This window comes from Phycodurus eques, chromosome 16 (genome assembly GCF_024500275.1).
Source record: "Phycodurus eques isolate BA_2022a chromosome 16, UOR_Pequ_1.1, whole genome shotgun sequence".
Classification (NCBI taxonomy): domain Eukaryota; kingdom Metazoa; phylum Chordata; class Actinopteri; order Syngnathiformes; family Syngnathidae; genus Phycodurus; species Phycodurus eques.
In genome coordinates, this window is record NC_084540.1 from 15,183,872 (window position 1) to 15,200,254 (window position 16,383).

At 39.1% G+C, this 16,383-nt stretch overlaps 1 protein-coding gene across 2 annotated transcripts; it reads right to left on the reverse strand.

Moving 5' to 3' along the window:
- Positions 1 to 1,006: 1,006 nt before the first annotated feature.
- ddx42 (DEAD (Asp-Glu-Ala-Asp) box helicase 42) lies at positions 1,007 to 16,070 on the reverse strand. Of its 2 annotated transcripts, XM_061700270.1 has the most exons (18): positions 15,996 to 16,070; positions 14,177 to 14,401; positions 13,950 to 14,100; positions 11,203 to 11,249; positions 9,608 to 9,644; positions 9,179 to 9,331; positions 7,662 to 7,766; positions 7,463 to 7,582; positions 7,208 to 7,384; positions 6,831 to 6,959; positions 6,630 to 6,729; positions 6,491 to 6,538; positions 6,309 to 6,406; positions 5,631 to 5,907; positions 4,328 to 4,554; positions 3,504 to 3,614; positions 3,103 to 3,213; positions 1,007 to 2,448 (listed from the first exon to the last, which is right to left on the reverse strand). In XM_061700270.1, the coding sequence occupies exons 2-18, from the start codon at positions 14,392 to 14,394 to the stop codon at positions 1,993 to 1,995; spliced, it is 2,565 nt and encodes an 854-aa protein (XP_061556254.1). In that variant the 5' UTR covers positions 14,395 to 14,401; positions 15,996 to 16,070; the 3' UTR covers positions 1,007 to 1,992. The 2 variants fall into 2 exon arrangements, with proteins under 2 accessions (XP_061556254.1, XP_061556255.1); XM_061700271.1 differs by lacking the exons at positions 9,608 to 9,644; positions 14,177 to 14,401; positions 15,996 to 16,070 and having other exon boundaries at positions 13,950 to 13,972.
- Between the last annotated feature and the right edge of the window lie 313 nt (positions 16,071 to 16,383).

Genomic DNA, 16,383 nt, shown 5'->3' on the forward strand with positions numbered 1-16,383 from the left:
CAGTGGGGAAAGATGATTTGAGATACAAGTGTTTTGCGTTATGACCTTGGTCACAGAACAGCTTAAACTTGTATCTTAAACAAGGCACCACTGCGTTTGTTTTCATTTCCGCCCATTCTTATTATTCAAGTCTGTGACAAAAAGCCAGGATTATTACGAGGTGTGAAATCTTATTATAGTATGACAATCACCCTTTCATCAGCAGTACCTGCAATCTGCATGTTTATCCATTAATGTATGCTTGTCCTAATAAGGGTTGTGGGTAAGCTGGTGCGGCGGGGTGCACCCAGGATTGGTTGGCTATCAATCACAAAGCACCTGCAGACAAACATTTCACACTCACATCTTGGACCTTGTCTTCAATGAACCTAACATGGATGTTTTGGGGAATGTAGGTGGAGGCCGACCTACCTGGAGAAAACCCACGCAAGCATGGGGAGAATATGGAAACTCCACACAGGAAGGCCAGAGCCCAGGTTCAAACCCAGAAGCTCAGAAATGTGAGACTAACCACTCACTCGCCCATCGTGCTGTTGAGGTAAAATCCATCCATCCATTTTCTGAGCCGCTTATCCTCACAAGGGTTGCGGGAGTGCTGGAGCCTATCCCAGTTATCATCGGCCCAAATCATATTGTAGTGCAGTGATTCCCAACCTTTATTGAACCAAGGCAGATATTTTACATTTGAAAAATCTCACGGCACACCAACAAACAAAAATGTCAGGAAAAGTGGATAGTCAATTATACACTTTCTGCCATCTAATAGAACATTTATTTGTTGTCTTTATATGCCGCTTGCATAGATAGATGAACAAAGATGCATAATTTGTTGTAAATAAATTATATTCTGACCAGTTAAGTCAAATTTGATAATTTCCCACGGCACACTGGTTGGGAATCACTGTTGTAGTGCAATTATCCACCCTTTTATAAGCACAGCTTATCTTTGTTGTTTTGTATGTAATTAAACAATTTTATCTATGATCATGAAAACAGATACAGGGGATGCTTTCAAAAGACTCTTTAATAATCAAAACATCACATTTTTGCATGAATGAATGAACACAAAAAAAGACTGGTGAAAAGCATACAGAAGAGACTCATGCCAGGGGAAGGCACATCTTCACTACGACTCAAATACAAGAAAAAGAACCAGCGTGTTTGATATCATCACAGAGCGCTTTTTGTATATTATTAATAAATCTAACAGCTTTGTTTTAGAAAGGAAAACACATCAGCAGTCCAGTTTGTAAGCATTGTGAGGACAACACAAACTAACCTGAAAAAGTGTACTGTACGGAGGGAGGTGCCCTAAGATAGGGCTTGGGGGGAAATTTCTTTAAATTCTGGACACAATATAGATATATGATTTAATATCATGAACAACTTGTACGCATGGGTAAGCAAATGTTCTGTTTTCGTCAATATCTTGTTGTCCTGCATTTAGGCTGTTATTTAATCAGGCCATGTTTGATACTTGGTCATAACAGGTTGCCCATCTGCTGACGTCTCACCCAATTTTTAAACTTCTTATCCTCATTCGTATCAATTTGCTTACCCAACCATCCTAGATATTAATATTATTAATTTGTATTTTGTGCGCATGTTATACCCATTTTGTGGCCACAAATTAGCATTCAACAGCTCTAGATAAACATAAATGACTGCAAAATGATCAGTTTTTCTCATTTTGCTATTTAATAGGTTTATGAATATTTTTGTTTTATTCTATAAATTACTCACAACATACCGTCCAAATTCCAAATACAAATATTGTCATTTAGAGCAAATAATTGCAGAAAATGAAATGGACAAAATATTTTTAATGACTCCAATTTCTTTTCCCCCAGAGCTGTATATTGTGACCAATATTTATATTTCCCCTGCTTCCCATGTTATGTCTGGCGCTCCGTACTATTGCTTGACGCTGTGCGCAAAGCGGTCTCGATGGGGATCGTACAGTGGCTGCATTTGTTTGCGCTGTTTTAACCATTAGTTGTCCCACCTGCTCTTTCTACGTTTGGGTGGCTCGGGTATGGCGAAGCTATCATCTCCTCTGTCCCTCTCGCTCCTTCTGTCCTCTCTATCCCGCCTGCTTTCATCTCCGTTACGGCTGTCACTATGGCGGCCGCTGCGATCTCTTTCCCGATCCCGATCGCTGCGTTCTCGCGAGGCCGTCGGGATGTTGCTCTGTGCGGCGGAGACTGTGCTCAGGGAGCCGGCGCTGGTGAAGCCCGGAATGGCGAAAGAGGCGGCAACGGCTTGGGCCCGCTCGGCGCCAGCCTGAGCCCACTCGGCGCCAGCCTGGGCCCGCTCGGCACCGTTGGGTGACTCTGTGGGCACCGAGCTCAAGCTGCCGGCGCTGGTCCAGCCAGATGAGCTGTTGGACTTTGTGCTGAGCTTGGGTGGGTTGCCGGACGCCGCCACAAAGTGACTCTTATACTGAGCCTGGGGACAAGCAAATCAATGACATATTGTGTATATAAAAAGAGTGAAATAAATGAAGCAACAGCCTAGCACTGGTGTCAAACTCAAGGCCCGCTGGCCAGATGCAGCTGTCCTTGTGGTTTTATGTTGCCCCCGTGAAAGCTTGCAACGGCAAGTTGCCACCATTTTTTCATCATTTGTTTTCACCATTCTTCTGTAAAAACCTAGTTACCCATCATAAAAATGATGACCAAACGCCGGGTCAGTAATGTGTATGTATGTAATGTAATACATTGAGCCCCACCTATTTGCGGGGAATACAAACCTGAGTCAAGCTGCAAATCAGTAATTGAAAAAGGTTTAGAAGTACAAGTAGGAGCCACAAGAGGGCTGCAGAGCACTATATTTGCCTTTTCCCCTTTTTAAATCTGTTACCCTATACACAAAACAGAAGCATCTTATTTTGCATTTTGTTCCCTTACTGTACCGAACCGGGACCTTAAAACCAAGGTACCTATGGAACGTGATACTTTTTCAGTGTGACATTCCACCCAAAGTTATTATACATATGCCCCCTCAGGGCAACCATAACTACGATGTGGGCCACGGTGAAAATAGATTTGAGATGACTGGTCTACAGTTTAAATAAATAAATAAAAGTAGGGTTCGCTGTACCTGGAAGGCTTGTCTCATGGCAGATATGCGGTCTCCCATGGCCCCACTGCTGGGCTTGCTGAAACCCTCGTAGCCGCTCAAGGAAGACAACACGCTGCTGGTGCTACGATCCTGCAAAGTCAACTAAGCCAGTTTTGTTCCATTTTGTGATTTATTTGCTTATCACTCGCTGGTCCTTACAGTTTACGATCCTCTTATTTTATGTGAATGGCTTAAAAGAGTTTTGCATACCAATAGTTACGATAATTATGACTAAGAAAGGTCGTAAACCAAGGACCCCATGTACACAAAGTATTTGCTCATGTGTATGTTGCTTTTCTTTAATGTATAATAATGGACACAGAAGGGTATTAGTTGTGAATCTGAGCTATAAAAAAATATATAATTATGCAAAAACTCACAGACGTGTCGGCGCCCAATCCCGGTCTCTCTTTGTAGCCAAGTCCTCCTCCACCGATGTTCAGCTTCTTTCCTTTACCGCCTTTGAATCTGGACTTTCTAAACCATGGATTCTAGAATAAAAAAGGTGCACAATGTAAAACCATTAAGTTAGGTCCAAACGTAGTATATTAGTTTTCAGTAAAAATAATAAAATAATTTAAAATAAACAGTTCTATTCAATTAAATAATTGGTTAATTATAGCTAAAGTAACAATCTCTAAAAGATAGCATGCATTATTAGTTTATTAAAAATACATGAAATACAAACATATTAGTAACATTGTAAAGTTTTACTGTATCAAGAAAAAAGTAATTGGTTAATTACAATTCAATCAATGATTAATAAAATAAAAACAAGCATGCACTCATTTTAGTATTGAAATAAACAATTTTACATAAACAAATTAGTAAAATGACCAGTTTGTCTTTTAATATTATGAAAGTTGGTAAATTAATTATTATTAAAAATAAAAGAATAAAAGAAAACAACTTTTTTGCATAACACAAAATAGTGTATAATGAATTAAAAAAAAAATTCCATTACTTGGTAAAATACTTGTAATTAAATGAATTATAAATATTATTAAAGAAAAACATTAGTACTTATTTCTCCCCCTCTTCCTCGACCTGGCTTATCTGTCCATGTTAAAACTCAAACATGGACTTGGAGCAAAAAAGTTTGCCCACCTTCGACACAGAGGGTCTAGAAGAGTCTAATTTCAAATCCAATGCGGTAGCATATAAAAGCAAAATGTCATTGTCCAACTGTCACTTTGTGGCTTACCTGCAGGGCCAAGTCCATCAATTCTTTGGAGACGCTCTGGTTGGCGCCCTCCAGATTGCGCACCAGGTCCCCAGCGAAGGTGGCATCCTTATTTGTCAAAAGGGTGTAGGCCACGCCCTTCTCGCCGGCTCGACCCGTCCGGCCGATGCGGTGCGTGTGTGTGTCGATGTCCCGCGCCACGTCGTAGTTGACCACCGTGCGGATGGATGGGATGTCCAGACCGCGGGCTGGAGAGGGAGATAAGGGAAGGACAGTGACTGATCAAGTATAAGAAAAAAATGAAATAAAATATAAATAATAAGTGTTAGGAGAAAAAAGTTGTACTGTTACGAAAAAAGGCAGAAATGTTATAAAAATAAAGTCAGATTTTCGGCAAAAAAGTTATACCGTTACAAGAACATAGTTGTAATATTACAAGAAAAAGTCAATGTTACGAGAATCGAGTCGGAATGTAACAAGATAAAAGTGACAATATTAAAAGAGAATGGTAATCTAACAAAAATAAATGTTGGAACGTTACAACAATGAAGTGGAAATGTTACAAATTAAATAAGATTGTATTATTTTTTTCATTAAAAAAGTATCAGTATTACGAGTAAAAAGATGTCATGTTCAGAGAAAAAGTAATTGTTACAAGGATAAAGTTATATTACAAGAAAAAACTTGTACTGTCACAATAAGGTCGCGTTTTCAAATTTGTTTTACCAAAAAAAAAAAAGTGATATTACAAAGTGAAGAAGTGGAAATGAAGTGGAAGAAGTGGAAATGTTACAAATTAAATAAGATTGTATTATTTTTTTCATTAAAAAAGTATCAGTATTACGAGTAAAAAGATGTAATGTTCAGAGAAAAAGTAATTGTTACAAGGATAAAGTTATATTACAAGAAAAAACTTGTACTGTCACAATAAGGTCGCGTTTTCAAATTTGTTTTACCAAAAAAAAAAAAAAAGTGATATTACAAAGTGAAGCTCCTTAACACATTTCTTAGATTGTGCCAAGACAACAATTTACTTTTACGGCTATGGCCTGAGCACAAAAACAGTGAACAGAGGACAGGTTTATTAAAAATAAAAAAATCTGTGAATACAGGGGGGGGGGACACTGTATTATAAGAGAAAGGTATATTGTTACCAGAATAAGGTCATAATGTTACGAGACAAAACCTCACAATGTTACAAGAAATAAAGTTACTCAAGTGCATGACAAAGTGTGTGAGCAAACTTTTTCCATCACAGCTCTATATCTGCTGAATCAGGTGGGTCACCGACCCCCATGGCTCCAATGCGATGACGGCAACTCACCGGCAACGTCGGTGGCCACCAGGATGGGCAGATTCTTCTTCTTGAAATCACTAATGACCTTGTTCCTCTCGCTCTGATCCATGTCGCCGTGAAGCAGGCCCAGGCTGTAGCCCTCCTTCATCAGGTTGGTGGCCAGCTCCTCCGAATTGGCCTTCTTAGTGACAAAGATCAGCACCGAGCCGCTGGACGTGAACTCCACCAGGTGCCGAGTCAGCCAGCTCCATTTGTCCGTGCCGCTCGGCAGCATCTCCACCACCTGCGTCACGTCCTCGTTGGCCTAAAAGAGAGGTTAAATCCATTCGAGTGTTCGTTAAGAATCGATCCTGTGTGTGAAATTGATTGCCGATTAATTGGGTCTTGAGGCAAAATGATTGCATGATTGATTCCATCCGACTTCAGCTATTTATAGGAAGTTGAGCTCACCCGGACAACTTTATTGTGATCAAAATATTTCAATAAAAAATGTAAAATCTCTCTCTCTCTATTAATCAATTGTGTATTTTCCCAATTTAATGATTACGGAAAATGACCACCAATTAAGTCCACTATTTGGCTGCGACAAGCAGAGTGGCGCTGTTGATTCTGACTCTCAATGACTGACTCTCACCACATTAACTTATGTCAATGTAATAATAATAATAACAATAAACATTAGAATAGATGGCGACAGCGTGGCACCTCTCCGATGTCTCCCTGCACCACGCGGATGGGATCTATCAGGATGTCCCTGGCCAGCCTCTCAATTTTCTTCCGGAACGTGGCGCTGAATAGAAGCGCTGTGGCGGGAATCAAATTCATTAAATTTATGGAAAACTGTTTAATATTTAGAAAATAATGAGTGATATGTCAAAATCGCTCACTCTGTCTGTCTGGACGCACGTGGCTGGCGATGGATCTAACTTGATACTCTGAAAAATGAAACAAAAAATGTATAAATTCCTTGGTTTTTAGACTTTCTTAAAATGTTTTTTTTTTTTTAATTATTTTATTTCAACCCACCAAAGCCCATATCAAACATGCGGTCTGCTTCATCAAACACAAGGTAGGATACTCTCTGCAGGGACGTGGCCTTCTTTTTAACGTGGTCGATCAGACGACCCTGTGGGGAAAAAAAACACATTTCATATCAATTTGTTGTCTTTTTTTGGTGGTGGTGGTGGTGGTGGGGGGTGGGTGGTTGAATGTGTTGTTTTTCCTTACTGGGGTGCACACCACAATCTCTGCGCCTTCCTGCAGAGCTTTGGCTTGCTCCCACATGCTGCCTCCTCCGTAGACTGCCACCGAGCGCAAAGAGTACGCTTTGCCAAACCGCTTGCATTCAGCGTGGATCTGAATAATGAGTATAAGAGTGAGAAACCCAAACTTGAAACCCTAACACAGGCTTGAAAGACAAATATGAGAAACCTAAACCTGGTTTGGAACCCTACTTTAAAAACCTAACCCAGCTTGAAATTCTAATATGAAACCCTAACATTGGCCTGAAAGTCTAACTTGAAACCCTACTTGAAATCCTAAATTGCTACTTTAACCCTGGCTTGCAAACCAAATTTGAAACCCTCACCCAAACCCTGCCATACCTGCTGACAGAGTTCCCTGGTGGGGCACACAATAACACCGATGGGCCCATCCCCGGCCTCCAGCTCCTTCTGGTCCATGATATGCACAAGCATGGGCCAGATAAACGCCGCTGTTTTGCCACTGCCAGTTTTCGCGATGCCGATCATGTCACGGCCCGACAGTGCGATGGGGACACCCTAGAAATAAATCCAGTAAATACTGCATCAAATATTTCACTTTTCCAACTGGACATATGTTTGACTATCTTGCTATACCTGGCACTGGATGGGAGTGGGCTGAGTGTACTCGGACTTGCGGATCTGATGCATCAGCTGCTCATCAAAGCTGAAGTGGGCGAAGCTAGTACATGGTTTAGGCGGGGCGGCACCAGATACCTGAGAGATCAAAAATCCGGATCACCACTACAGATAATGGCATTTATAGTGTATGACCATACATTTTATGAATCCTTACACGCAAGTTGAGCTTTTGCCGTAGTTCGACCACCTGAGTTCCGGTCAGGCTACTGAGCTCCTCGTGCTCATTGTAGAAGTTCTTCTCAAAAGGCGGGTAATCAATCTATGGAGAAGCATACATTTTATATCCAGACTTTTAAAAACAATTTAATTATTGAAACTATATTAACACACAGTACAGTACAGATTGCCAACGATAGTTTGTCGACAGGCAGGGCCAAATGGCCCACGAACCGGTCGGGACCACTGCTTTAAGCCACTGAGATACTGCGGCATTTACTATTCGACATGCTTTTTGTTGTCTTTTAAATTCAGTCCAAAACAAACCTTCGAGTTGAGCACGTAGTCTTTTTATTTTCTCAAAATCCATCTTTGTCATAATAAAAGTTAAAATCCACAACCATTTTTGGTAAAAAATAAATAAATGAATAAAAAGTCACCCAATGCACTTACAAGAGTAGATGACAGAATGCTGATTAAGCCTATCAGCTTCTGATCATCATCATCTTGCTCTATTTGTCAATATTTATTTATTTTTTTCCATTTAGTGACTATCCTATACATTCCCACGCCGGATCACTTTGTGGCGGTCTACACAAGCAACAAGCAACAAGACTGCTGAAACAGCAGTCCGAAAACTGTTTTACCCAACCAACGAGGCAAAAGAAGGTTTGTACCTAAATAAAACTGACCATCAATTATCCAGTGACATCAGAAACACCATTCACACATATTCTGCTCCTCCAGAGACTATATGCACCCATCTAGTTTCTGTACCGCTTATCCTCACTAGGGTCGTGGGCGTGCTGCATCTTATCCCAGCTATCTTCGGGCGGGAGGTGGTGTACACCCTGGACTGGTCGCCAGCCAATCGCAGGGCAAGACTATATACAGTTAAACACAATTTTGAATAGTTTCCTCCAACATGCTTGACGCCCAGCCACACACCGAGCAAAAGCAAATTAAATTATAAATATAGTTAAACACTATTGCAAAAAAAAAAAAAAAAACCTGTATCCTGTATTATACTTTCATTGTATGGCTTGGAAATGGCAGTGGTCAGCTGAATCTCGCTTGTAACCGGAAATGTATATATTTTTTTGTGAAACCGCACGTAATATGAAATGGCATATTTTTGATATAACGTTACATTGCAACAAAACCAGTGGCCGACACTCGGCCACTCATGAAACCTAGTTGCCGAACCCCGCACACTGAGTGGCAGTTCATACGGTTTCACCCACGCCGCTCGGTTTGTGGCGGGCCCTAAACACGTTTAAACTGAACACATTGTAAACGTATTTGAACACAAAAATATGATAGAAAATATCAAGTAATGGTGTAATAAAAAATAAAACCATTTAATAGTTTAGGTCTTAAAATACCCTTCCTACTTATTTAAACACACTTTGTAAATGTATTTCACCATTCTTGTATACGTTTAGCAGAACAATTTGCGACAGAACGGGCTGCGATAAGTGAACCGCCACATAGCGGAGGATTACTGTGCAATACCTCTGAGTGGTCGATAGGAGGCAGGGGCATGATGATTTTCTTGGTGACAGGGGCAATGGGGTTGCCATCGCTGTCGTAGTCCACGTTCTCCTCCTCCTCCTCCTGCATAAGGCCGGCGGTGGGGTTCTCGGCCATGTAGCGAAAGTAGGCCTCCTGCAGAAAGCACAACGACGCATGTCTAGGAACTGAACTAACAATAATAATGACACGCATTCAGCACAGCGGGTCAATATTGACGAGCGATCCTTCTGAGCTAAATCAACACTTAAACATGCTTTGTTGTCTTCACAGAACAAAAAACATGAATAAAAATGGTGAAGAGCCAATACAACCTATATGGTGCCTGTATAGCAAAGGGGGACGGGTGTTTCCTCAGTTGACAAAGAGATGCAAGAATGATTCAAGTATTGCGAAGGGCTCACTACTCACTTGTTCATCTTCTTCTTCAATGTCATCACGAACACCCCTGAAATGACAAGCGGAGAAAAAAAAAACTTCCCTGCGGCTCGTTCATACACCCAAAAGAGACCCCCCCAGACCTGTGTGAGCAAGTGGCTCGCTGTGCTTACCTGATAGTACGCTAACTACTGTACAAAGGAGTCTTAGGGCCACACTGGAAATGAAAAATACACTAAAATGACATGAAAAGACAAGAATTAAGTCCTAATGTTATTACAATAAAGTTATATTCTGAAAAAAGTGGTCATTAAAAAAAATTGTGACCAAAAGTAATGTTATGAGAATTTAATCGGAAAGTTACAATAAAAAGTACAAGGGTAAGACGGAATTTTACGGGACTCAAGTTGCAACTGTGAGAATTTGTACTGTTACAAGGAAAGTTGTAATTTTATAAGAATAACTTCATAATATTACAGGAAAATTATATCGTGAGAATTAAGTCATCATTTTATGAGAATTCAGTTGTTATATGAGAACAATTATGTAATATCACAAGGATTAAGTCATAACACGATGAGAATGAAGTCATAAAGTTAATGGTAAAATCTAATACTACAAGAATTAAGTTGTAATGTTACAAGGAAAGCTGTAATTTTATAAGAATAATATAGTATTATAGGAAAAATTACATCATGAGAAGTAAGTCATCCTTTTATGAGAATTCAGTTGTTATATGAGAAAAAATATGGAATATAATGTATAATAATATAACAATATTAAGTCATAACGTTATGAGAATAAAGTCGTAAAGTTAATGGTAAATTAATACTACAAGAATGAAGTTGTAATGTTTCAAGAAAAAAGTAATGTTATAAGAAGTTGTAAAATGAGAACTGAGTCGTGTGTATATATATATATATATATAGATATTCATTCATAATGTTAAGAGAATAAGTAATGTGATCAAATAAAGTCAATTAAATGAGAATAAAGTTATGAGATATTTCAAGAAAAAAGGCATAATTTTAAGTCGCAATTTTACGAGAATTATGTCACAACCACAAGAATTAAGTTGTAATTTTACAAGAATTAAATAGTAACGTTAGAAAATTATAATTTTTCTGAGAATTACTGTAAATCACAACGTTACAAGAAGTGTGGTAATATTAAGACAAAAAGTTATATTATGAGCAAAAAGTCAAACTACAATATTTTTTCAACAAAATTTATATAATTACTAAAATAGTTGTCCTGGTTTGTGAAAATGATAAAAGAGCCTAAAGAGTCCTCCACTTATCGTAGGTTTACGTTCATACCTTTGATATTAGGATTATTTTCTGGTAATATTACATACCTGTTCCCATAACCTTACAACTTTATTCTTGTAAAGTTCAACGTAATTCTCCCAATATTGCTATTTTATTATATTTTCAGTGGGGCCCTAATGCTCTTCCGTACTATAAAAGCCAAAAAAGCAGAAAGGAAATGCTGGCACGTCACTTTTTTTTTGTGCCACGCAACAACACAACAATCTGTTTAAGTTGTGGGCATTTTCCTTCTTGCTAAAACACACAATGTAAACACCTACATAAGAATGTCATAAGAAACTCTAAAGATAGTCTTACTTGGCCGACTTTTCCTCGATTTTCTTAATGTCCTTTGCCGCTTGGTTCTGGGAGAGAAGACATTTTTTAGTTAGACAGGACAAAATAGGCCTGGTCGGTATGGCCTAAAAACTTTTGTTTCCCCACTAAAATCTGATTTTCAATTTTAATCAACATTTTTTTTCCTTAGAAAGAGAAAATCAAAATGACATTATTCAAAATAAGTTTAACTTTTTTCCCCTCATAGGATTTGCTTTATTTCTTCTGATAGCAAACGAGCTTTGAAACATTTCTATTTCCCAGTATTAACTTGCAATAACTTCCACAGATTTTTTTCACATATAATAAAACATATATTTAGAAATAAGTGCTTCCTCTTGGGGAAAAAATAAAAAATAAATTTTGTGAAAATGTATATGTGGACACAATCCTTAATAAATTACATTATTAAATGTTCAACAATTGAACGTAAAGGTGAAGTGATAAGAAAAATATGAGCCCAAAAAACTGAAGATTGGCGAAATTGTGGGAGCATTTCATACTGAAATGCAAGGTGAGCACTCGTGACTTCCAATCATTGTAACACGTAAAGTGAAATTAACATAGCGCAAATGAGTGAGATGAATGTTAGTCTACTTTACTAACAAAGTTATAGCCCACGGGATGGTCTCTGTAAATTACGACTACTGTCGAATATGTGGCTAAGTTGTTTGTTACGAAGGTGACAAGGACACTATAAGGCAACCATTGCAACTAGAACATTACTTATTCAGAGTGCTTAAAAGTCTTGCTCAGTTTAGGTACTGTGTGACATACGGCCAGTATACTAGCATCTGATCTGAGAGTGGCTACATTTTGAGTCAACCAGGTGGAAAACATGGCAAATGTGCTGAAAGAGGAATAAGAGTAAAATGGGTCAGGTACACAAACAGGAGGGTTTTGGTGAAGTCAGATGAAGAAAATATTTGTTTCCTCTCGAGGTGTCTTCTTTTTAGTTTGAACAAATTGAACACTTCCGAAACTTGTAGTACTACAAAGAATATTTGTCTTATTCTTAGTCAGCTGGTCTAACCTCATAAATGCACAGCCATGAACCTAATGTATTTAATGTCACAAAATGCTAAAATGTTAGTTGCTTAAGTGAAGACGCACAAGGGCTGTTAATGCCATTTTAAAATTAAAGCCCTATCTTGTATGCCCAATGTGAATTTAAGAAATAAAAACTGTTTCTTACATGAAGAGAGAACCACTTTGTTGTACGTTATTAAGTGAAGGATTTTATTTGCCTTCTGTATTAATAATTGCTCTTTAGCCAAGGAAAACTATAGTTTACTCAAATACTCGATTATTCTATAGCATTTTCATTAGGATACTCGAGTACTAAAATATTCCTTAGCAGCACCCCGAGATTCAACTCCCCCCTCATATTGTCATATTTCAGTTTAAGAAAACCCCTGGTTTGCGATTAACCTACAAACAAATTACTCTTCAAAATTAAAAAAATTGCTCTTCAAATTCAGAAATGATGAGCAAAACTGCTCCTCAAAGAAAATAAATAAGTACATTTGAGCCTTGATATTAGTCTACATGAACAAATTCTTATAATACCCAAAATATAATTCAAGACGAAGAAGCACAACAGTACTAATTCACAAAAACTTCTTAGCTATATAAATTATTAGACTTTACACCAATCTGATCGGCATCTACCGATAATTAGCATTTTATGCTGATCCGCTTTAATGTCATAATTCGCCAATCCGATCCTCTGCAAAAGGCATTTACTCCGCATCGCCATTGTGTACTGTATAATTGAATCCAAAAGCTGGTTTATTTTTAGTCTTGTCGCGTGTCTATTGACGTAGTACTGTAAATATCTGACAGCCAATAAAGTTATTTAAAACAACAACAAAAAAAACATGTTCGGCGGTGTGGGACAGACAACACGTAATGCCGGATCAGACTACAAGACAAATTTGGTCTTTCACGATTGCACTATGACAGACTACTGCAATAATATCTTGTATTCCGATAACACCTTCTTTTACGATCCCTGGGCTTTATCTTGTCAACTCAAACGTGACCGGATACACTCATTACCACGGCCATGACAACAACAATCAATCGCGTCGTGTGTATTATAAGAACAAAAAGGGGAAAAACGTGTTTTGGTGGTCACCGGTGCTCGGGAGAAGACTTTAATTCAAGGATTGCTTGAGGAATGTTCACGTACTTTTAATACGATACGGCTCGCAAGCAGACAACAAAACGTAATGTAGCCTAGCAAGCTAGTGCTAGCTCTAACGGTTGTACCGGCGTTCTGTCAAATCCTGCTCTAAAGTTTCGGTGTGTGTGCAGTAATTTCATTACAATGAAGTAATTTAATTACAGTAAGTTAGCACCAATTATTTCTGTCATGTTGTAATGTTGGTTTGACCTGACTGATTAGAATACATGACCTGACAAGATATTTTTTAATATACGCAGAAAACAGTACACAAGTACATACAGGAAATGAACAAGTCATTTAAATAGACACATTGCTCCATCAGTGATCGGATTGGTGATCGGTTATCGTTTTTTTTTTTTAAACTCGCTGATCGGCCCCAGAAATCCTGATCGTGTAAACCCTATAAATTAGTCATATTTACTAGCTGTTGAAAAGTTCCATTTGCAGCCACTGGGTATTTCAAAACAGTTCAAAAGTAAATGCTGAAGCAAACATTAAAACAGAATGAAAATAAGTATAAACAGTTGCTCGTGCTCACCTCAACCTCGGCCATAAAGGCATCAAGGGGATCGTCTTCGCTCTCCGAGCCTCCACCGGACTTCATCTGTAGTCGGGTGGGTGAGTTCTCCGCTGGGATGTACGGGAGGTCCGCGTTACTGCTGGACTCCTCCTCATCGTCCTCAAAGTACCTTTTCGGAAAAAACTTGAAATTTTATTTGGTGCTGGTTTTCATGTGTCTTCTGTGACGTTGAAGTGAACACTCACGCATTCTCCTCGTCAAAATTTCCTCTTTTGGTACCGATTTTGTAGAATGACGGCAGTTGGCTCTTCCCGTAGCTGCCAGCGCCGCTTAATCCCGGCGGCTTGAACGACCCGTGAGATTTCTGGGGAAGTGGTGGTTCCTCTTTCTTCCCGCCGGCGAGGGAAAAGCCCCCAAAGCCGAAGCCTCGCTTTACGCCCGGACCGCCTTTATTCCAATTCATGGCCGTGCTGTGAAAAATAAAAATTTTAATAATACATTTAACATTCAAATTCCCCGCATATTTGTCATTGACTCTTTGCGAATTCACCTAATTGCATATGTTTGTGCTCTTTCTGAAACTCCCTAAAAAGTCACAAGATGCCGTCAAAACTCAGGTTAATAGGAAAGTTCATGTGTTTAACTATCAGACTATCAGTACATGATGTTTCATTTTGTTGATATTTATATTGCAGATTTTTTGTTTTTTCAGTTATTGTTTTTGTAGCTGCATGTTCAAACCAAACTTCAATCAGACAATCAAAAAAATGGTAATAGGTGTGGCACAGTGGCCGACTGGTTAGGACATCTGCCTCACAGTTCTGAGGACCCCTGATTCAAATCCGGCCTCGCCCGTGTGGAGTTTCCATGTTCTCCCCGTGCCTGCGTGGGTTTTCTCCAGGTACTCTGGTTTCATCCCACATCCCAAAAACATGCATAGTAGGCTAATTGAAGACTCTAAATTGCCCATAGGTGTGAATGTGAGTATGAATGACTGTTTGTTTATACGTGCCCTGCGATTGGCTGGCAACTAGTTCAGGGTGTACCCCGCCTCGCACCTGCAGTTAGCTGGGATAGGCTCCAGCATACCCTTGACCCTAGTGAGGATAAGCGGTGTAGAAAATGGATGGACGGATGGGTAATTAGTTTCAATTAATTTAGGGAGGAGCCAAATTAAGCCTGTGTTTCGAGCAGACGTTATTACTACATGTGTATGTTTTGCTGATGTATTGTTGTCAAACTCAAATAATCTGTAAGACATTTATTTTTAATGGTTGCAGTGTGAGTTTGAGATGATATTTAAGTATTGTGGGATAATCGTTTGGGGTTTACTTAAGCTATAAATATAGGCAACTATAAATATTTCTTGGTGAGGCCGTCCACAGACCTTGGTCTCTAACCGCCTGTGAATAGCCAGAGTGCGCTTATTGCTACATTAATAACTTTCTGACAGCATGTCAATCAAAAGTGAGCATTATTATCTTTGTGAACCATTGAATTGGTCGCCATTTTGACAACCTAGGTGTACCTAAATGAAATTTGCAGTGGACAGCCCTGAAATACTGAAATTGAATTGCTTGATCACAAATCTTTATTTTAGTGGATGTACGGACACGTGTCGTATTACACTTAATGTAACCTCAATACTGTTTATTAAAAAAATAAAAATAAAAAAAAATAAAATTAAAAAAAAGGATTGTTTACGTGCATATTTGTACGTTAAAATTGGGTCGCGCTGAATGGCTAGCTTGAGAAAGGTACGTCTATAGGTAGGTATAACTAGGTAAAACTGCGCATCAGAAATTATAAAAAATATAATCCAAAAGCAGGTACATTGTTGTGTTGTGGGCATTGTTAAAAAAATAAAAATAAATCAATGTGGTGTGCGCACGATGACAACACGTTAGTATTAGCATTAGCTTGATCGACAGGCCACGAACTGAGACCGAGATACTGGGCACGGCTTCTCAATGCATGTGGCGTAATACACGAAGGTGAAATTTACACAAAAATAACACATTGAACTTTCTATAAACCATACATGCCACAACAATCTTTATTTACCTGCTGGCTGATGTCCCGGAGTGCGTCGTTGAATTGTTTTTACAGCAGAGGAAGCGCACTTTGACATCATCAATCCACGCCACCCTGTTTTAGCCCCCTCCCTCCACGTTACAAGGATTCCCACGTGGTTTCCAGGCAGGACACGCCAACTGCAACACGATTGGCTCCTGCGTAGCGGGAAGGGTGGGTGATGTAGATTTAACAGGATTACCGTCCCAAACATGTATCACATTTGAACGAAATGAAAACAAATAAGTTTGTTATGGTTAGGTTTTGGGCTAAAGTTGGGTCTAAAGAGGGTTTAGGATGGGTTACGTCTAGGATTAGTGTGGGTTACGGTTAGTGGGAAGCTGCCTGGAAACTGTGTGGGTAACGCGCCCGCTCCTGT

Bases quoted from the DNA above. Each gene is read 5' to 3' on its own strand.
- ddx42 (XM_061700270.1), bottom strand. From the start codon at position 14,394: ATGAATTGGAATAAAGGCGGTCCGGGCGTAAAGCGAGGCTTCGGCTTT. The intron at 6,407-6,490 runs GTGAGCGATTTT...TTCCCGCCACAG, and splicing joins CGTGCGTCCAGACAGACAGA to CGCTTCTATTCAGCGCCACG. The intron at 2,449-3,102 runs GTACAGCGAACC...GCTTGTCCCCAG, and splicing joins CCATGAGACAAGCCTTCCAG to GCTCAGTATAAGAGTCACTT.